Here is a 16,053-nt window from a genome sequence, read left to right as displayed (position 1 = left end):
TATTTAATTTCGGTGATATTTTAATTAGAAATTGACGTAGGTGTTCGTTGGTTGTCGCCGCATAGCGGTGATTGTTGGTTGACCACTCTGTGATTCTCTGGTTTTGGTTTGGTTTGGTATGATTAGGTGCGTCTGCTATCTGTGATTCTCTGGTGATTCTCTGGTTTCTGATTGTTTTCTTTCTAAAAACCATGGAAGAGTTTAGAATTCTTAGCGCTAGGTGGAGACAACCAACGAACACCTCTCCCGTCCTCTCAAAATTAAAACGCAAATATCTTTTAATTTAATATCTTCACAAGAAATGTGCATTGGAGACTTATAATAGCTTTTTAAATCTCTATCGATTGACCCTTCTTCAAAAATTATGATTAAAAATCCACCCGACAAGCTATAACACGGCGGGATAGGACGAGGGTCCCGTCCTCTAGCTTAAGTAGTCCATGGGTGTGCCATCGAATGGGTACGACACGAGCGCCACCAACAGCGGGGCCGAACAACTCGGGCATAAGCTTACGTCAACGATTACGTCTTAACGTGAACGTTTTAGTTTACGTCGATTAAGTCGCAATCAAACGATATCAATACATTGCAAAGTTTTTTGTTAAAATTCTACCAAAATAAAATAATTAGAAGATAATGATATGTAAGGTAAGAATAAGTTCCTTCAACTTATTGCTTTTGATTTCATGGCATCTATGCTTTCATCACAATTTATTTTTGAAAAAGTAAATTGAATTCTCGTAAACCAGTAAAGTCAATACATTAGATAGTTTCTTATTCATACACACTTGTTAGACCTATTATGAAACAAAACCGATTGAAATTCAGTGTGTTGAAATTTTACCAGTATCGTTTGTAATCATCGATACAGCAGATTCCATGTTTAGCGATCGTCTAATGAAATCAAAAAATATTACCCTTTTAAATTTATTATAATGGTGGAGGAGCGGGTGTATTGGATAAGACGTCGCATCACGAATAAATACGATGCGCCTTGATACCAGTGTTCGAACCCCCTGGTGAGCATTGTTAGTTCCTCACACACCCGCTACGGCGCCACTGTGATGTGATTCGGAGATCGAATAATCTGTGAATTAAGACACATAGGTAGGTATAGTAACGGTAAGTTAAGCATCCTTCATAAATCAAAAATTTCCCACTCTACCATATTCTCCGACAACGCCCCGATTACGTATAAGCCATTACGCATGTTGCTAAACGAAATGCACATCATTGTTATCAGATAACGCACTAGCGAAGCAGCTAAATGCGTGTATGTAACTCTCGAAGGCTTAGGACAAATGACTTAAATTAAATAGGAAGAAGCAACCTCCCGCCCCAGTTTACGGACTAAATAATAGGGCATGGCCACCGGGTGACCCCTTTTTTTCGTTTTAACAAACTAAAAAAGGATTGATGATGAAAGGATATTGATGATGTAAGAAAATAAAAGCTCAATAACACAAAAGAATTAGAACAGAAAATGATTAGAAAAAGGGGGGGAATGAAATAAACTAACCTGAGTTACTAAGGTATACATGCAATAGTAGCTACCAACTTTATTCAAGGATCAGAGTATGGCGATACTGATCTCAAGCGTTGTTTTTTAGACTGTGACAGAAACCGCCTTTCGATGGTACATACTTGTAGTCCGTTCAAACTCAGGGGGATCTCTGCAGGGATGTTATAATATGTTTCAAACAATGGGAATCGAACAGTTCAGTGGTCATTGGTCAACTAAATTTTTTTCTTGAATTCTTTGAACTATGTAGCCCTACCAAACAGCAAAATAATACCAAGAATATCTAAAGAAAATGACAGTGAAACAATTTAGCACAAAAGAATTTTTAACCCATGAAAAACCGCCAGGTTAGCGCAGACAGCTGTAATTTCATGGTTTTAGAACTCTTTAACATGCTCGTTCAACATTTCGGAAGTAAACGCCGTTTTTGTCGCCGTTATCGGCAACACCATGAAAACGTAATGACAACAAGAATTTAGTAATCAAAATTCGAATTTATAAAAAAAAGAAACGTAATCGGGTAACAACAGCTATTACTTCTTTTTGAAAAGCTGGTACAACAAGTTATAAGCATCAATTCTTTAAAAGTCGCTAACAGTGTTGGTGGTTATGAATTTGTGCTTGTTGCGCATTTTTGTTCGGAATTTTTTCATTTGAAAATATTTAACTTGCGCTCAAGGAAATATTTATGTACATTACATTATTAAGAATTAAACATCTTACTGCTTATGGTATTGATCAGTGAAACTGAAATATAGGATTATTGAACTCTTGGTTCAAAAATTTTTGAAATATACACGGTGTTATCTTCTATTTGTAGATAGCTAAGGCCAACAGTTCAAATAAAGATTATTTTACTTATAAATAAAACGACCGACGATTGCCTCATCGCAATAATTTACAAGCTTATTGAGCGCATACATGTCTAGATTAACTATAACATAATGTGACCTCGTTCAATCACATGTAATCAACGTGATGGACTGTAAGCAAACGGGCGCATACCTATTCGTAAATCAAACGTCAAAGTCCGAACAATCGCACCATTCCCTTTTTTATGGTTATATCCGTGTTTACTACTTGCTTGCTTATCGACGTTTGGCTCAGTACGGGGCTACTATAAATGAAGAAATGAGTGTACCAGTCGTTTCAGGAGATCTAAACTGTTCCCCAACAGAAGTTCACCATGAAGTTCCTAGCTCTTTTAACGGTTTGCGCCATTGGTGCTCTACGAATTGATGCATATGCAGGTAAATAAAAAATGTAGTAAAACGTAATTCATTTCATTTTATACTCACAAATTCTATCAATAGTTGAAAGGGCAACAGTCACCGATGCTGAGCTCCAGGCTCTTTCCCAGCAGCTCCACATCGATGACGTTAACGCTGTCCAGGGTATTGTCCTTAACATGCAATCAACCACGACATCCGGAAGCACCACAGACAAAGCTCCACTACCGTTAGTCATTATTCGTATTATTATTTTTAAAATGTACTTGTGTCACTTTGTTTATTATTACCTCTTTTTAGGCTATTTACGAGTGTTCCGGCTGATGCCTTCTCCGGACCGACCATCAGCGCTCTGTTGGCTCTTTTCGACAATTACGACGAGAACTGCAAAGTGACTGAAGTGATCACAGCTGCAGAGCAGACCGAAAACGATGCTTTCTTGGACGCCATTCTGGCCACTAGTGTTTTTCAACAAGCCCACGAATTCCTTGTTTCCAAAGGTATTAACTTAATTCATTTAAAAATTCTAGATAATATTTTATTGGTTACCAAAAATACAATCAGGATTGGCTGATGCGGATATCGCCGTCTTCAAGGAGTACTTGCGTCTCATCTGGATGGGCCAATACAATCGCGGTGGGGGAATTGAAGGCTCTTCCGGACTGGAACACGTCTTCCTGGGAGAAAAGAACGGAAACAGCATTTCCGGATACCACGGATGGATCAAGTATTATCGCGACGAATTGGCCGGAAAGATGAACTACCTGGGCTACATGACCAAAATCGATTTGGGCGTGGTTAGTATTTCAATTATATGAAGACCTTAAACAATTATTTAAAAACGATAAAATTCTTCATTTCAATTCGGTTGGTTATTTATTTAACTAGAGCTCCGTCGTTGAAATGCCCATGAACTGGGACGGCATTTACAAATCAATCAGTTCCATCTCTGTGTCTGGCAGCCCCGAAATCGAATTGGCCCTGGCCACCGTCTGCTTCCTGTCCAGACCCAACGCCAAGTGCCCACTCCTCGGCGCTGATGGCACACCCTACGCTTACCAAACTTACACTTTGGCGTATAATGGAAATACCTATGTTGGCAGCGCTTACCCTACCTATTAAATTTAATTTACCCACTGACCAAAACCCAAACTATCATCACCTGCCGGTATTTAAATTTTATGCAAGCCTTCGCCATTGGCTTATCTTCAAGAAATATACTAGTATGCGTATTGCTATAATATGTTAAATTGTTAAATTAGGTAATAAGAGCGGATAGGAACGAAATATGTTCAAGAAATAACAGATAAAGTAACTCTACTAACTACTAACTAAGTACTTTTTAAGGCGAAATAAAAAAAGAAAACCAATGAAACCTAAATTTAAAGAATACGGGGAAAAAGGGAACTTAGTCAAACTTAGTTTCTCTATTTATGCTTGGTTCAAATCACCCTCCCCGATAGCTCAAATACACACAGCAAAGACACTAATATAAGCATTTATCACCTCCCAAAAGGAAACACGAAAGTTTCTTTTACTTCATCACTGACGCATAAATTTGCCGTATAAACACGTCACGTCAGCAAGGGCAAAAGCGATACGAAAGTAAGCAGCATCCTTACCAATTTAACCAATAATATTTGATGAGATGAGAAGGCGAGGTGAGAAGACGCGGTCAAAAGACGTGGTGAAAAGACGTGATAAAAAGTGAAGACGGGATGAGCGAAAATCAAAGCGATGAGTATTTGACAGGAGGGTTTTTATACTATCACGCTTTTGTACTATCAACAACTACTAACCTCCTTAATGTTCACTTTTCAATTTTAATTTAACTGGGAATAAAATCGTGGTGACCATAAATATTGACCTTTTTCAATTGTAATCGAGGCCAACAAAATTTAAGGGAATGTTAAGATAATTCTGGAAATAGATGAAAACCGTAAGTTAGTTTGGATCACATGTGCTAATTACAATTATAAAAAAGGAAATTAAAAAGTTGTTTCACAAAAAAGTTGATTCCGAAAGTTGTCATCAATTTTCGCGGTTGATTGTGTCCTAGAGAAAGGCGATAACCTAAAACAGTAAAAACGTTACGAAATACGATAAAATATTAATGCCGATACATGTGCAAACTACATGAGCAATCTGCTACACTTTCTGCGAAGTTCCAAGTAAATCGACAATGATAGATATAATGGTACCTGGAACTTAATTAGTAATACTTCTTTGCAAAACTCATAAACAGCCGGAAAATAAAAACGTAAACCAAACACTGAAAATGAAGAATTCTCCTCGACTAGTTTAAGTCAAGTTATAAAATTTTAGTACCCAGGTAGCAAATACAGGAGAACACTAATATACTAAACGGAATTAGAATGGTCAAATGGTTGGTTCAATTAGATTTTGCCGCCAGCCTTGTGATACTGAGATATATGAGCCTTTAACCCAAAAAGACCGAAGACCTTCCCGCAATACTTGAGATACGATACATCGGCTGGGCTATAAAGACTTTGCATTTTCCTGAAAATGATCAATGGTGATGTTAAACATATGAAACCCGAATACGATTAAGATCTTAGTATCATCAAATATGACTTGCCCAATTCCGTATCGATACATGAGGCGGTACGCACCTCAATCGTCCTTAAAACCGCTTGCGTTCCGCTCCTCGATGTCCTACCACGTCGATATGTAGGCCAAACAACAGATAAATAAACACAATGAGCTTACAAGGGCAAAATATAAAAACTATGGTTCGAACTAAAGAAAACTGATAAAAAATTATAATTGAAAAACTCACGGATCAACGATGCCTGATGTTGAGAGTTCTTAACAGTGTTGATACTGAGCAAAATTATGTGTCCCACCATTTCGAGATGTTTTATCTTGTGCCACTTAATAAATGTAGGAAGTAATTCGTATGCATACTGGACAGCTTTGAGGGAAGGGTTGCTTTCCATCGATCCTTCAATGTCTTCCCAGACGCAAACTGCCATTTTAGAAGCGCTCCACAAGTATTCGAAGCATTCGATGGCTTGAGAACGCATTTCAAACTTCACAGAATCACGAATTTCAATCGTGGTGGAAGCAGAAAGTTCTAGTAAACGCTCCAGTAGAGAAAGAATTCCAGAAAGGGTCGTTGATGGGGAAATTTGCGTCCTTAGTTGGCGAGCCTCTTCCTGGATTGAGTTTAGCCGATGAGATGGAGTCGCCCCAACTGGCCGCGATTGGCTTGACGATAGTGGGTGTAAATCTGGAGGCTCAACTCCCACGACAGATGAAGGGGAACTACTGTCATCGCTTCTCACTTCCATGTCTACAACATTTTCTAAATCAGTGATGTTCTCCTGACTTGATCTGTAATGTAATGATGAATGGGGTTCCGGTCTTGCCACGTCTTCTATTTGAAGATCAGGTGGGTCTTGCTCTATGGAATGTGAAATACATGTAAACAAACTGACTGACCAAAATATTTAATAAAATTGATTAAAATGAAGATCACCTTTAATTTCATTTTCATTATTTCTACTGAACCCTATCGGTTCCTCCTCGACATCCGTCTGTTCACGGTTTTCGCTGCTAGGAGTAGAACTACACAATTGACGAATGAGCACCATCTTCAGTGAATTAATTTTGGCAGATTTTTTTAAGTACGACTTACTTGTCAATCACCGTCGAAGACGACGACTGTTCGTCATCTGATTCATGCATTTTCATGTGTTTCATTAAAATAGCCATTCGTGCTGCAGAATATTTGCAGAGAGTGCATTTGAATTCCTTGGTATGCATATTTCGGTGACGAAGGAGCAAAGACGGATATTTAAAGTTTAGATCACACATATCGCATTGATACCTGTTTGAAGTGGTGCTATAAAATGCAAATCAGTAAACTGTTTTCAAAGCAGCTAATAGTCTGTTTATTACCTTTGGTGATGCCGCGTTGCGGCGTTCTGTTTCAGGGACTTGTTTTTGACAAAAACGCTGCCATACTGCATATACTTGGACCTTTTCCCGTGTTTGTGTTTCATGTGGTTTTTCAGACCATTTTTGTAGTTGGTTTCGTATTCGCAGAGGGTACACTTGAATTCCTTGGAATCACCGTGGACAAAGTTCTGATGATTTTTTAGTACAAATTTGGAAGTAAAATTTTTATCACAGTCAGGACATTTGTATCTGAAATTTACGACAGTTAATAATTTGTCAAAATCAGTTCACATTCAATTTTAAAGCAAATAATTTCGACTTACTTATGAAGATGACTTGTAGAGATGTGGTTTTTAAGGTCCTCTTTGCTGGTAAAACTGATACCGCAACACTCATTATCTCCGATAGTCTTATCGTGGACTTTCTTATAGTGTTCTTTTAACCTGTGCCGCAAATCGTTGCTGTAGGGACATAGTGAGCAGGCGAAAGAGCCTTTTTCTTGGACTAAACGCCACTTGTGTCTCCTCCCGACTTTTGGCATTCTTTCCATTTGATGTCACCAAAACCGAAATCTGTTGGCTTGGCTGAGCTAGGATGTAAAACAAGCAATTAGATATAAGTACTTGGAATCTTAGTCAATATCAATTTCAGTGACACATTTAATTGTTATAAGAGCATTGATGTAAACTAGAGGGATCAGACTTACACTAAGTTTCAAATGTTGTATAGCTGAATTCCAAACAGCGATTTGGCCAAAGTTAATCAAGTTTACTTTCCTATGTTTTCACACACAATTTCAAACTGGAAAAACTCCCTGCCTACATACTTTTTGTCTCAGAGTTAGAACATGATCTTAATTGATGGGGTCATCTTGCAAGCATCAAAAAAGGTAATAAACAGATTATTAGCTGCTTTGAAAACAGTTAACTGATTTGCATTTTGAAGCACCACTTCAAACAGGTATCAAAATATCAAAGCGATATGTGTGATCTAAACTTTAAATATCCGTCTACTGTCCTTAATCACCAAAATATGCATACCAAGGAATTCAAATGCACTCTCTGCAAATATGTCTCTTAAAAAACCACATGCACAACTTCAGCACCTACAGTACACAACTACACAAAATATATTAATTACTTAATTTTGATGGCCCGGTTAATTCGGTTTACTTTTAGCCAAATACTGACTGTGCTGACTAAAGACATAATTTGTTGTAAACTTACCTTATGGTCTTCAGACGATAATAAGCATGGGCGACGGTTTTCTATTTGTGAGCCCAAAAAAGCTTCCACACGACCACACGTTAACAAGATAAGCTTCAACGTTACTTAAAAATTTATTCTTCCGCTATTTTTCTGGTAACAAATTTTATTTTTGGACTTCTGGAAATGAAATTTTTGAATTTCTTTTGTTTGTGATTCGATTAACTTCATTCATCAATCATCATGACAGACTAACACCTGTCAGCTGAGGCAGTGTTGTCAATTGCCGAAATAAGTTTCAATTTTTTATTCAGTCATGATTCAGTTTCAGTTTCAGTCTACATTCTTCAAATTAAAATTAGCTAATTTAAAGTCTTCTGTATTCGCCAAATGAATTAACAAATCCAAATGAACTCAAGGAAAAAGGACGAAAATTAGAAGATAAAGTAATCAATGTAGCAATAAGCGCTAAAAGAGGAGGAGAAGAGCAATGGTCAGAAAAAAATTCGAACATTACCTAGATAAGGTTATCTTAACACGTTCGGCATCGCACTATTTTAAATAACTGACCTTTTAAGTCAACTATAGAGTACATTTATTTTTCGTTTTTACGGTCAGTGACTTTTACTCAAAATCCCAGATGACACTCCCTCCTCCCTAGCACACCACTTTCTCTATCATCGTCTGTGTTCACTTTTGAACAGATATATCCAATTACTGCAGTTTAATATGTCTTTTTCCCTAGTATATAAAAAGACAGACTTTTGTAGAAAAGCCAAACTCCCAACCGAAAATAGAAGAGTCAATGGCATTTGTGGATGGGTCTTGAGTCGTGCACATTGGTCTAGCTAAATGTCAACGATTGTTTTTTGTTTCGTGAATGGAAAATACATGTGCTGTTACTGTAAAAATGTGTTGTTACTGTAAAAATAATTAAGTATTGTAAAGTATTGTACCTTCAGCATTTACGGTGAAATGTTTAAAAAAAGAAGAAAAAACAAATTTTTAAAAGACTTTTTGTATTTCATCGATAGCTTCAAACGTATTACATTGAAGACAAAAAGAAATTAATTGTACGATCAGAACTTTTCTCGGTTTAAGTTTACGGCGGTTTCTTCTAATTCATCCGGTTGTCAGAGGCAGAAGCCGAGTTCGTGCGGATTTCAGCAGGTTCCAGGCCATTAGTCTCTGAATCCGTGTCCGACTCGTCCGTAGAAGTGTCCGTGTCGCTCTCTTCGCTCTCAGGTTTCAACGTCTGTGTCGTTGCATCCGATTTCTGTATTTTCACGTCCGGTTGTTGAGGGACTTTGGGTGAAGTTGCTGCTCGTTCCAGAGCCTCGAAGCAGGTCAGCAATTGTCTCTGTCGGGTCGGGGTAATCGAATCACAATTTTCTCCGGGTTCAGCGATGAGCAGCGTCGTCAGGAAGAGGCAGAGTTGCTTAACCGATTCTTCAGTGACTCCGGTCTCGAGACGGTAGATTAAAGTCTCGGCACAGTCTGTGATCCAACCGTCCGGCACTCCGGGCATTTCTCTCTTGAAAATGGCGGCCATCAGTTTGACGTTGTTGAATTTTTCGAGTCTCGACTTGCCATTTTCGTCGTCACTGTCAAGCGGCCGGTTGAATTCCTCGACGGCGAGTTGGAACAAGAGACGGACGATGTTCTGTGTCCAGCCTTTCTGCTGGTCGCCGCTCCTCAGTCGCTTCAACAGTTTGGCGTAAAGGTGAGAAATGTTTCCGTTTTTCAAAGCTCTGCTGAAAATGGCATCGACGAGGTCTTGTTCCGCTTCCGATCGATGAAGTTGGTGGTAATTCATCAGGACCTCGATGCCATTCGCCACACTCTCGATTGACTCTGGCGTATTCTTCAACATGTCCAGGTAGCGGTTGATTTGGTTGCACCATTCCAAACGAGAGACGACAAGAGGTGCCAATTCATCGTCCATTCCGTTTTCTATGAACGCCGCCATTGTGGATTGGATTCGTCGTTGGAATCTCATCGACTCGGGTTGGCCATCTTTGAGGGTCGGTTGTACTGGTAATCCTTGCAGTTTCAGCTCCGATTTGGATGGAGATTTTATCAATGTGCGTATTGTGCGAACGCACCAACTGGCGAAGAGACCCGCGAAGATGACAACAGTAGAGACAGAGACGAGAGAAATAATTTGTAAATTGTTCGAGCGAGCTTTAGCTCGCGATGAGCAATTTGGATTGTTGGGGGAATGGAGTGAAGACATTGACTGTGTGCGACCTCTATATTTCAGCTGCTTCTCAGCAAACAAAAGAACAACAAAAACGGGGGATAGGTGAGAGATGGCGCTCAGGTGGGCGGACCTTTCCCTTAGACACATCAGAATTGGAAGCAAAAACAAACTGTGGATCTGGCTTAACGGAAAATGTGTAAGGTGATCCATGGTTCAAATGGCCTATTTGTTGTTGATGTTCTGATCGCCTTTATTGGCGGGATTGGGTGAGCCACGGTCGAAATTGGATCTGCGGCTATCATTGTTGTATCTAGCAAAAAGATAGAAGGAAAGAGGAATTAGTGGGCCGTCAATAATCGGATGCTGCACCTAATTCAAGTTAAATAACATAATGATAACGGGAATGAAGTGGGCGGGATGGGTGGTTAGAAGACAGTCAATGTCTTCACTCCATTCCCCCAACAATCCAAATTGCTCATCGCGAGCTAAAGCTCGCTCGAACAATTTACAAATTGTCGGTAAATTCGTTCGACATTGACTGTGTCTTTAAAGCAAGATATAATCAGATATAATAAGATATAAGATGAGACCCCCTGATGGTCGACAGTTACCAACGCCTGATTGAAAATTGGAGCTCGTGGGAGCCCTGCTGGACTGTGTAACATGGATGCGCCACCAAATCGGCATTTCGTCTAAAAGGGCGTCAATACTCTTTCATACGAATAGTTGTCGAAGGGTTCCTTCCCACCGTGCTGCAGCTCTTGCTGGAATGAAAATTAACAAGGAAAGCTAATACCTCCTTGACGCCAGACAACAGAGAGTTGTGGTTCCGTTGCTTACACCAACTGCTCCCAGCGACCTCAGCGGACTGGTATGCAGGGTGCGTATTCGATCGAATTGCTCCCAGTATGAGCTCGATAATTTCCTTCGGAAAGGTTCGTTCTTCCAGACAACTCCGGAGAACCACCGAGCGATAAAACAGATGGATTCGTTCCTGTCAATGGATGACCCTCCCCCAACGGGGAGATCAGCCTACTTGGATGGGAAGAGAAGGAGCGGAATTTCCGTTGCTAGCTCTATCAGGGACGGGAGGTCAGTGGTGTTGCTAGGGCAATCTCGGCTAGTTTCCTAGTCCTTATTCGTTTCATACTGCCCCCCTCCCTTCTTAAAAAGGATGCATCCGACGCCCTGGACAAATCCGTCGTCGGGAAAAATGAGCGGACGGCCAGATGTAAAATCTGCCTTTGAAACCAACCAAGAAGGACTTCTACGAGCCTCTTGTAAACGTGCCGAAAGCGTAAATTGCTCTCTTGACCTGATCAGATGACCATCCGGTTTGGAATCTAAGGGGATCCGAAGAGCACGGAAGTGTGCTGGGGCAATGCTATACCCGTGCGCCGAGATTAAAATCTCATCCCAATAAAGTTCGAGGCGAAGGTCGTTCTTCCGCAGGAAGGTTACCACTCCCCTTACTAGTCTGGTGAACGCCCATCACATTGAGTTTAAAACGAAGGAGGGGGGGCACGAATTCGAAGAAAAACGCCCCCATTTAAACTGAAGGAATTTCAAAAGGCCTTCAAAAATAGGAAAAAATTGAGACCGACAAGTATGAGTCAATCAAGTTCAGCTTGGTGAGCCAACCCGCTCCCAAATAATTGGACGGGATCACAAATAGAATTTAGTTGTAGATATGGGGCCACCGTTGATAAATTCCACCGATCGAAAGCCGGTCTTGACAATTTAACATAAAAACGCGCTATGCGTCCAAGAGAAAAAACCCATAAAAGGAAAGGAGAATAGATTGGACATACCGAGATCCTTTAAAATTGGAATAGCGACCGCCTGAAGATGAAGGGGGGTGGCTGAAATCGCGATTCGATTGGCGTTGATCATGACCACCTTTAGATCCGGGCGCGCGAGGGGCTCCCGCGTTTTCGAGAGCGTTCAGAGTTTTCACTTGCTCGACCAGGGCCTGGGTGAACTTCGGACCGAAGAGGTGTTCTCCACCCGTTGGCAGGACAGCTTTGTCGTCTAGCAGTCCAATATTCTGCGGGTAGATTTGGGCCAGAATGTTGCGGCGTCGCGCGTTCGTGATGTCGTGGTACACCACCGCCCAGAGCTTCAGAGCTGTTTTGACCGCCTTGGCGTCGGCTCGGGATTTCTTCTTTTTCTTGAGCCGACTTGCTAGAAACATGATGGGCTTGACTAAGTCAAGGATCTTGAAGGTTTGGTTTCTGTAGATTTTCTCGATTGGGTCGATGTTGACCTTGGCTGCCGAAGATGACTTAACTGCCTTCAGCCGGATGTAGAATGCATCATCTAGATTGGGGTTGATCAGCAGGTCGGCGTTCTTCTTTAGCTTGGGTCTAAAGGCCTCTCTAGCACTTTTCGCTCGAGTGTCATCTAAACCCGATACGACCCAGTCGGCCAAACTAGCTGACTTTTCACTTGAGAGACGAAATTTCTTTACGCCTCCTCTTCTTGATGAGTCGGAGCCTGAACTACTAGAATTTGAGCTAGAATCGCTTGACTGTTCGGGATCCGACATGATGTTTGCACAACGAGAGCGAAAAGAGATCTGATGTGTCTAAGGGAAAGGTCCGCCCACCTGAGCGCCATCTCTCACCTATCCCCCGTTTTTGTTGTTCTTTTGTTTGCTGAGAAGCAGCTGAAATATAGAGGTCGCACACAGTCAATGTCGAACGAATTTACCGACAATCATGTTGGTGGAAGACATGGTTGAATTCAAGTTTTGATCTGTGAAATTCGATTTACTTTAGAAGTCTTCGGTCCCCTATAAGTAACCTTTGGACAGACTAGAAACAGTGGCAACCCCATTTTTCCTAGTTTAAACGGTCCTAAAAGTAAAATTTAAATGATTTCAAATTAGTAATCATGTTAATCAAATGTAAAATATTTTTCCGAATATTACTCAATAAAAAATAGTTTAAACAGTTCAATATTGAATAAGTAAACTTTTATTTTAATGCGTATGTCAGGGGCGTCCCTAAACTGCGAAAGCGAAACGCGAAACGCGAAACGCCTAAAATGCGAAACAGCTGTGCGAAACGGACCAAAAAGTTGGGACCCTGTTTCGCATTTTAGTCTTTGGGTCCGTACTAAACTGCGAAATCGGTGTGTGCGAAACGTCGCAGTGTAAACGTCTTGGTAGCAGACGACAATGGACGCCGTCAACAAACAAATTGTTAAGAGTTTCAAATTTTCGAGACTTCGAGTTTCGCGCACCTTATGGCTGGTCCGCTGGTCTATTTGTGTGTTGACCATGAATACGAAATACCTTGAATGCAATATGCAATAGGTGTTTTTAATTAGAAGATTGGTATAAAAAAAATTAATGGAACTTCTCGTTTCCATGTATCAGTATCAATCAGATTAACATTCTTAATTTTAAGGAAAGTTTTAGCTGATTAAATTTTAGCTTGATTTGGAACATGGTAGCTTTGATTTTTAGCTTGATATAAGGCACTCATACTGTTATGGCCGATTCTTTCTTTGTGCACGTACCTACTGGTTGATTTAAATTATTTAATGTAACGTATAATCCCTGGGCCATTACCTAATATTTTATTATTTAAAAATATCACCATAACGTGCTGCTCTATGTCTTTCATTAGTTTAATAATCGTAAAATGCGCATGAAAACATACAGGGGTAGTGGCGAAGAAATCGAATTTGATTGCCCCCCTTCCTCCTTTAATGCCTCATCATAGCGGGAGACAATGAAAAATGGCGGCAATCTCCGTCAATTTGGACCTCTGTGGAGAAAAGGAAAACTATTTGTTTCGCAAGATGTTTCGCTCTTTAGTATGCCCTCCGGCATTTGGTCCCGCGAAACGGTCCCAAAATTTTGGTCCGTTTCGCACAGCTTTTCCGCATTTTAGGCGTTTCGCGTTTCGCGTTTCGCTTTCGCAGTTTAGGGACGCCCGTATGTCAGTGTCAATGATTACATCACCAACACTGTCCTCAGATTGTGGCGCCATCTACCTATTGCGTAATTACAATATTGGTCTGACGACTGAAAAATGCCAAAGCTTACATAACTAACTTACACCACCGCCACGGCCGACCGTCTGCTGCTGCTGTTGGTGGAACGGAGAGGAGGCGATGAGACAGGCGGCCACTCCGAGCGTCTTGGCGTCGCTGGACGTCCAGGAGTCGCAGTACGAGTCAAGTTGGCGTTGGCCGCTGGGTCCGGCGCCGTGCCAGACAATGTCTCCGAAGATGCTGCGGTTGTTGAAACTATAAATGTCGTGTCGCAGCTGACGGGCAGGGGATAATTCGCTGGCCCTCCCGCCGCGGAACAGATCGTTCCACGTCCGGAATAACATCTCACCCTAGTCGAAAAGGAATAACAATATGAAAGTAAAAAAGAAGAAGACGAAAGGATGTACCCTCATACCCTGAGGTTGATGACTGGATACCCACGGTCGCCCACGGTAGGGAGGACGGACAATTTTCTCAAGTTTCTGGACAAGCGAGGCCAAAAAGGCTCGATAAGTTCCCTGGAAAGAAACTCAGAAGTTGAAGAAAAGAAAACTACTACAAAAGAGCAGGTTTTATTCCATTAAAAACCAAAAATTGAATTATCTGCTGTTTTTTTAATTTCGTTTTCGCCCTAATCTCCCATGATGAAACATCAGTGCTATTGCGGAATTGTGGAATTACAACACACTGGCCCGGTATTTTAGAAAGAAAAGCGATTGAAACAAATATTAAAATTCGCAGGCATCAATCAAAATTGGAGGACATTTCCGTGCTGATGTTCGTCGCAATTGACAATTTGTATAACATAGACTTATGCTAATCGATAAATTTAATTCTCGTAAAACCAGTAAACTCAATACGTTAAATAGTTTCTTACTCATACACACTTGTTAGACCTATTCGAACTTCGAAGACTACGAAACCAAACCGATTGAGATATAGTGTGTTAAAATTTTACCAGTATTTTTAAATCATCGATTAACCAGATTTCGTTTTTGGCGATCGTCCAATGAAATTAAAAATATTACATTTTTAAAATTATTAATATTGTGGAAGAGTGGGTGTATCGGATAAGGCGTTGACCAGCATCACGAATGAATATAGTGCACCTTTATGACAGTGTTCGAACCCCCTGGTGAGCATTGTTAGTTCCTCACACACCCGCTACGGCGCCACTGTGATGTGATTCGGAGATCGAATAATCTGTGAATTAAGACAGGGTAGCGGGTATAGGTAGGTATAGTAACGGTAAGTTAAGCATCCTTCATAAATCAAAAATTTCCCACTCTAACCATATTCTCCGACAACGCCCCGATTACGTATAAGCCATTACGCATGTTGTTAAACGAAATGCAAAAGTTATAAGATAGCGCACTAGCGAAGCAGCTAAATGCGTGTATGTAACTCGAAGGTTTTAAGGACTAATAATTTAAATAGGATCTAGGAAGCAACTTCCCGCCCCAATTTACGGACTAAATAGGGTATGGCCACCGGGTGGCGCTTTTTTATTTTTTGCTTCGTTCTTAACAAACTAAAAAAGGTTATTGATGATGATGTCAAGTTATTAATGATGTCGAACTTCAATAACACAAAAGAACAAATCGACCCTGCGCAAATTCCCCACACGAACATCGTAGGGTGGAACAGAAGAGGATTAGAAAAAGGAGGGGGTATGAAATTAACTAACCTGATTTACCTGACTTAAGGCAAATATGCAATAGTACCAACATTATATAAGGATGAGAGTATGGCGATACTGAACTCAAGCGTTGTTTTTTAGACTGTGACAGAAACTGCCTTTCGATGGTAATACGTATTTAGTCCGTTCAAACTCAGGGGGATCTCTGCAGGGATGTAGGCCTATAATATGTTTCAAACAATGGGAATCGAACAGTTCAATGGTCAACTAATTTTTTTTTCTTGAATTCTTTGAACTATGTGCCAAACTGCAAAATAATACTAAGA

General features: G+C 40.6%; 4 protein-coding genes across 9 annotated transcripts; 1 reads left to right on the top strand and 3 right to left on the bottom strand.

Moving 5' to 3' along the window:
- Positions 1-2,630: 2,630 nt before the first annotated feature.
- On the top strand, positions 2,631-3,992 carry LOC124189702 (endoribonuclease CG2145-like). The gene is made up of 5 exons (XM_046582142.1): positions 2,631-2,772; positions 2,836-2,980; positions 3,052-3,251; positions 3,316-3,548; positions 3,640-3,992. Exons 1-5 carry the CDS (start codon positions 2,709-2,711, stop codon positions 3,871-3,873), a joined length of 876 nt encoding a protein of 291 aa, XP_046438098.1. The 5' UTR covers positions 2,631-2,708; the 3' UTR covers positions 3,874-3,992.
- Positions 3,993-4,941: 949 nt separating this feature from the next.
- Positions 4,942-8,143, bottom strand: LOC124189699 (histone-lysine N-methyltransferase PRDM16-like). Of its 5 annotated transcripts, none has more exons than XM_046582135.1 (9): positions 7,902-8,133; positions 7,716-7,793; positions 6,999-7,264; positions 6,676-6,924; positions 6,413-6,619; positions 6,254-6,342; positions 5,552-6,178; positions 5,351-5,427; positions 4,942-5,271 (listed from the first exon to the last, which is right to left on the bottom strand). In XM_046582135.1, the coding sequence occupies exons 3-8, from the start codon at positions 7,223-7,225 to the stop codon at positions 5,396-5,398; spliced, it is 1,431 nt and encodes a 476-aa protein (XP_046438091.1). In that variant the 5' UTR covers positions 7,226-7,264; positions 7,716-7,793; positions 7,902-8,133; the 3' UTR covers positions 4,942-5,271; positions 5,351-5,395. The 5 variants fall into 5 exon arrangements, with proteins under 5 accessions (XP_046438091.1, XP_046438092.1, XP_046438095.1 ...); XM_046582136.1 differs by lacking the exon at positions 7,716-7,793 and adding an exon at positions 7,382-7,500; XM_046582139.1 differs by lacking the exon at positions 7,716-7,793 and having other exon boundaries at positions 6,413-6,529; positions 6,605-6,619.
- A 739-nt stretch (positions 8,144-8,882) lies between these two features.
- Positions 8,883-12,957, bottom strand: LOC124189701. 2 transcript variants are annotated; one of them, XM_046582141.1, is made up of 2 exons: positions 12,859-12,957; positions 8,883-9,988 (listed from the first exon to the last, which is right to left on the bottom strand). In XM_046582141.1, the coding sequence occupies exon 2, from the start codon at positions 9,877-9,879 to the stop codon at positions 8,998-9,000; it is 882 nt and encodes a 293-aa protein (XP_046438097.1). In that variant the 5' UTR covers positions 9,880-9,988; positions 12,859-12,957; the 3' UTR covers positions 8,883-8,997. The 2 variants fall into 2 exon arrangements, with proteins under 2 accessions (XP_046438097.1, XP_046438096.1); XM_046582140.1 differs by having other exon boundaries at positions 8,883-10,044; positions 12,803-12,945.
- Positions 10,121-12,657, bottom strand: LOC124189703. The gene is made up of 2 exons (XM_046582144.1): positions 11,895-12,657; positions 10,121-10,393 (listed from the first exon to the last, which is right to left on the bottom strand). The coding sequence occupies exons 1-2, from the start codon at positions 12,629-12,631 to the stop codon at positions 10,306-10,308; spliced, it is 825 nt and encodes a 274-aa protein (XP_046438100.1). The 5' UTR covers positions 12,632-12,657; the 3' UTR covers positions 10,121-10,305.
- Positions 12,958-16,053: the final 3,096 nt, after the last annotated feature.

The sequence above is a fragment of the Daphnia pulex genome, chromosome 3 (genome assembly GCF_021134715.1).
Source record: "Daphnia pulex isolate KAP4 chromosome 3, ASM2113471v1".
In the NCBI taxonomy this organism is placed as follows: Eukaryota; Metazoa; Arthropoda; class Branchiopoda; order Diplostraca; family Daphniidae; genus Daphnia; species Daphnia pulex.
The sequence above is the reverse complement of the archived record's forward strand: the minus strand, read 5'-3'. Positions and strand labels throughout refer to the sequence as shown.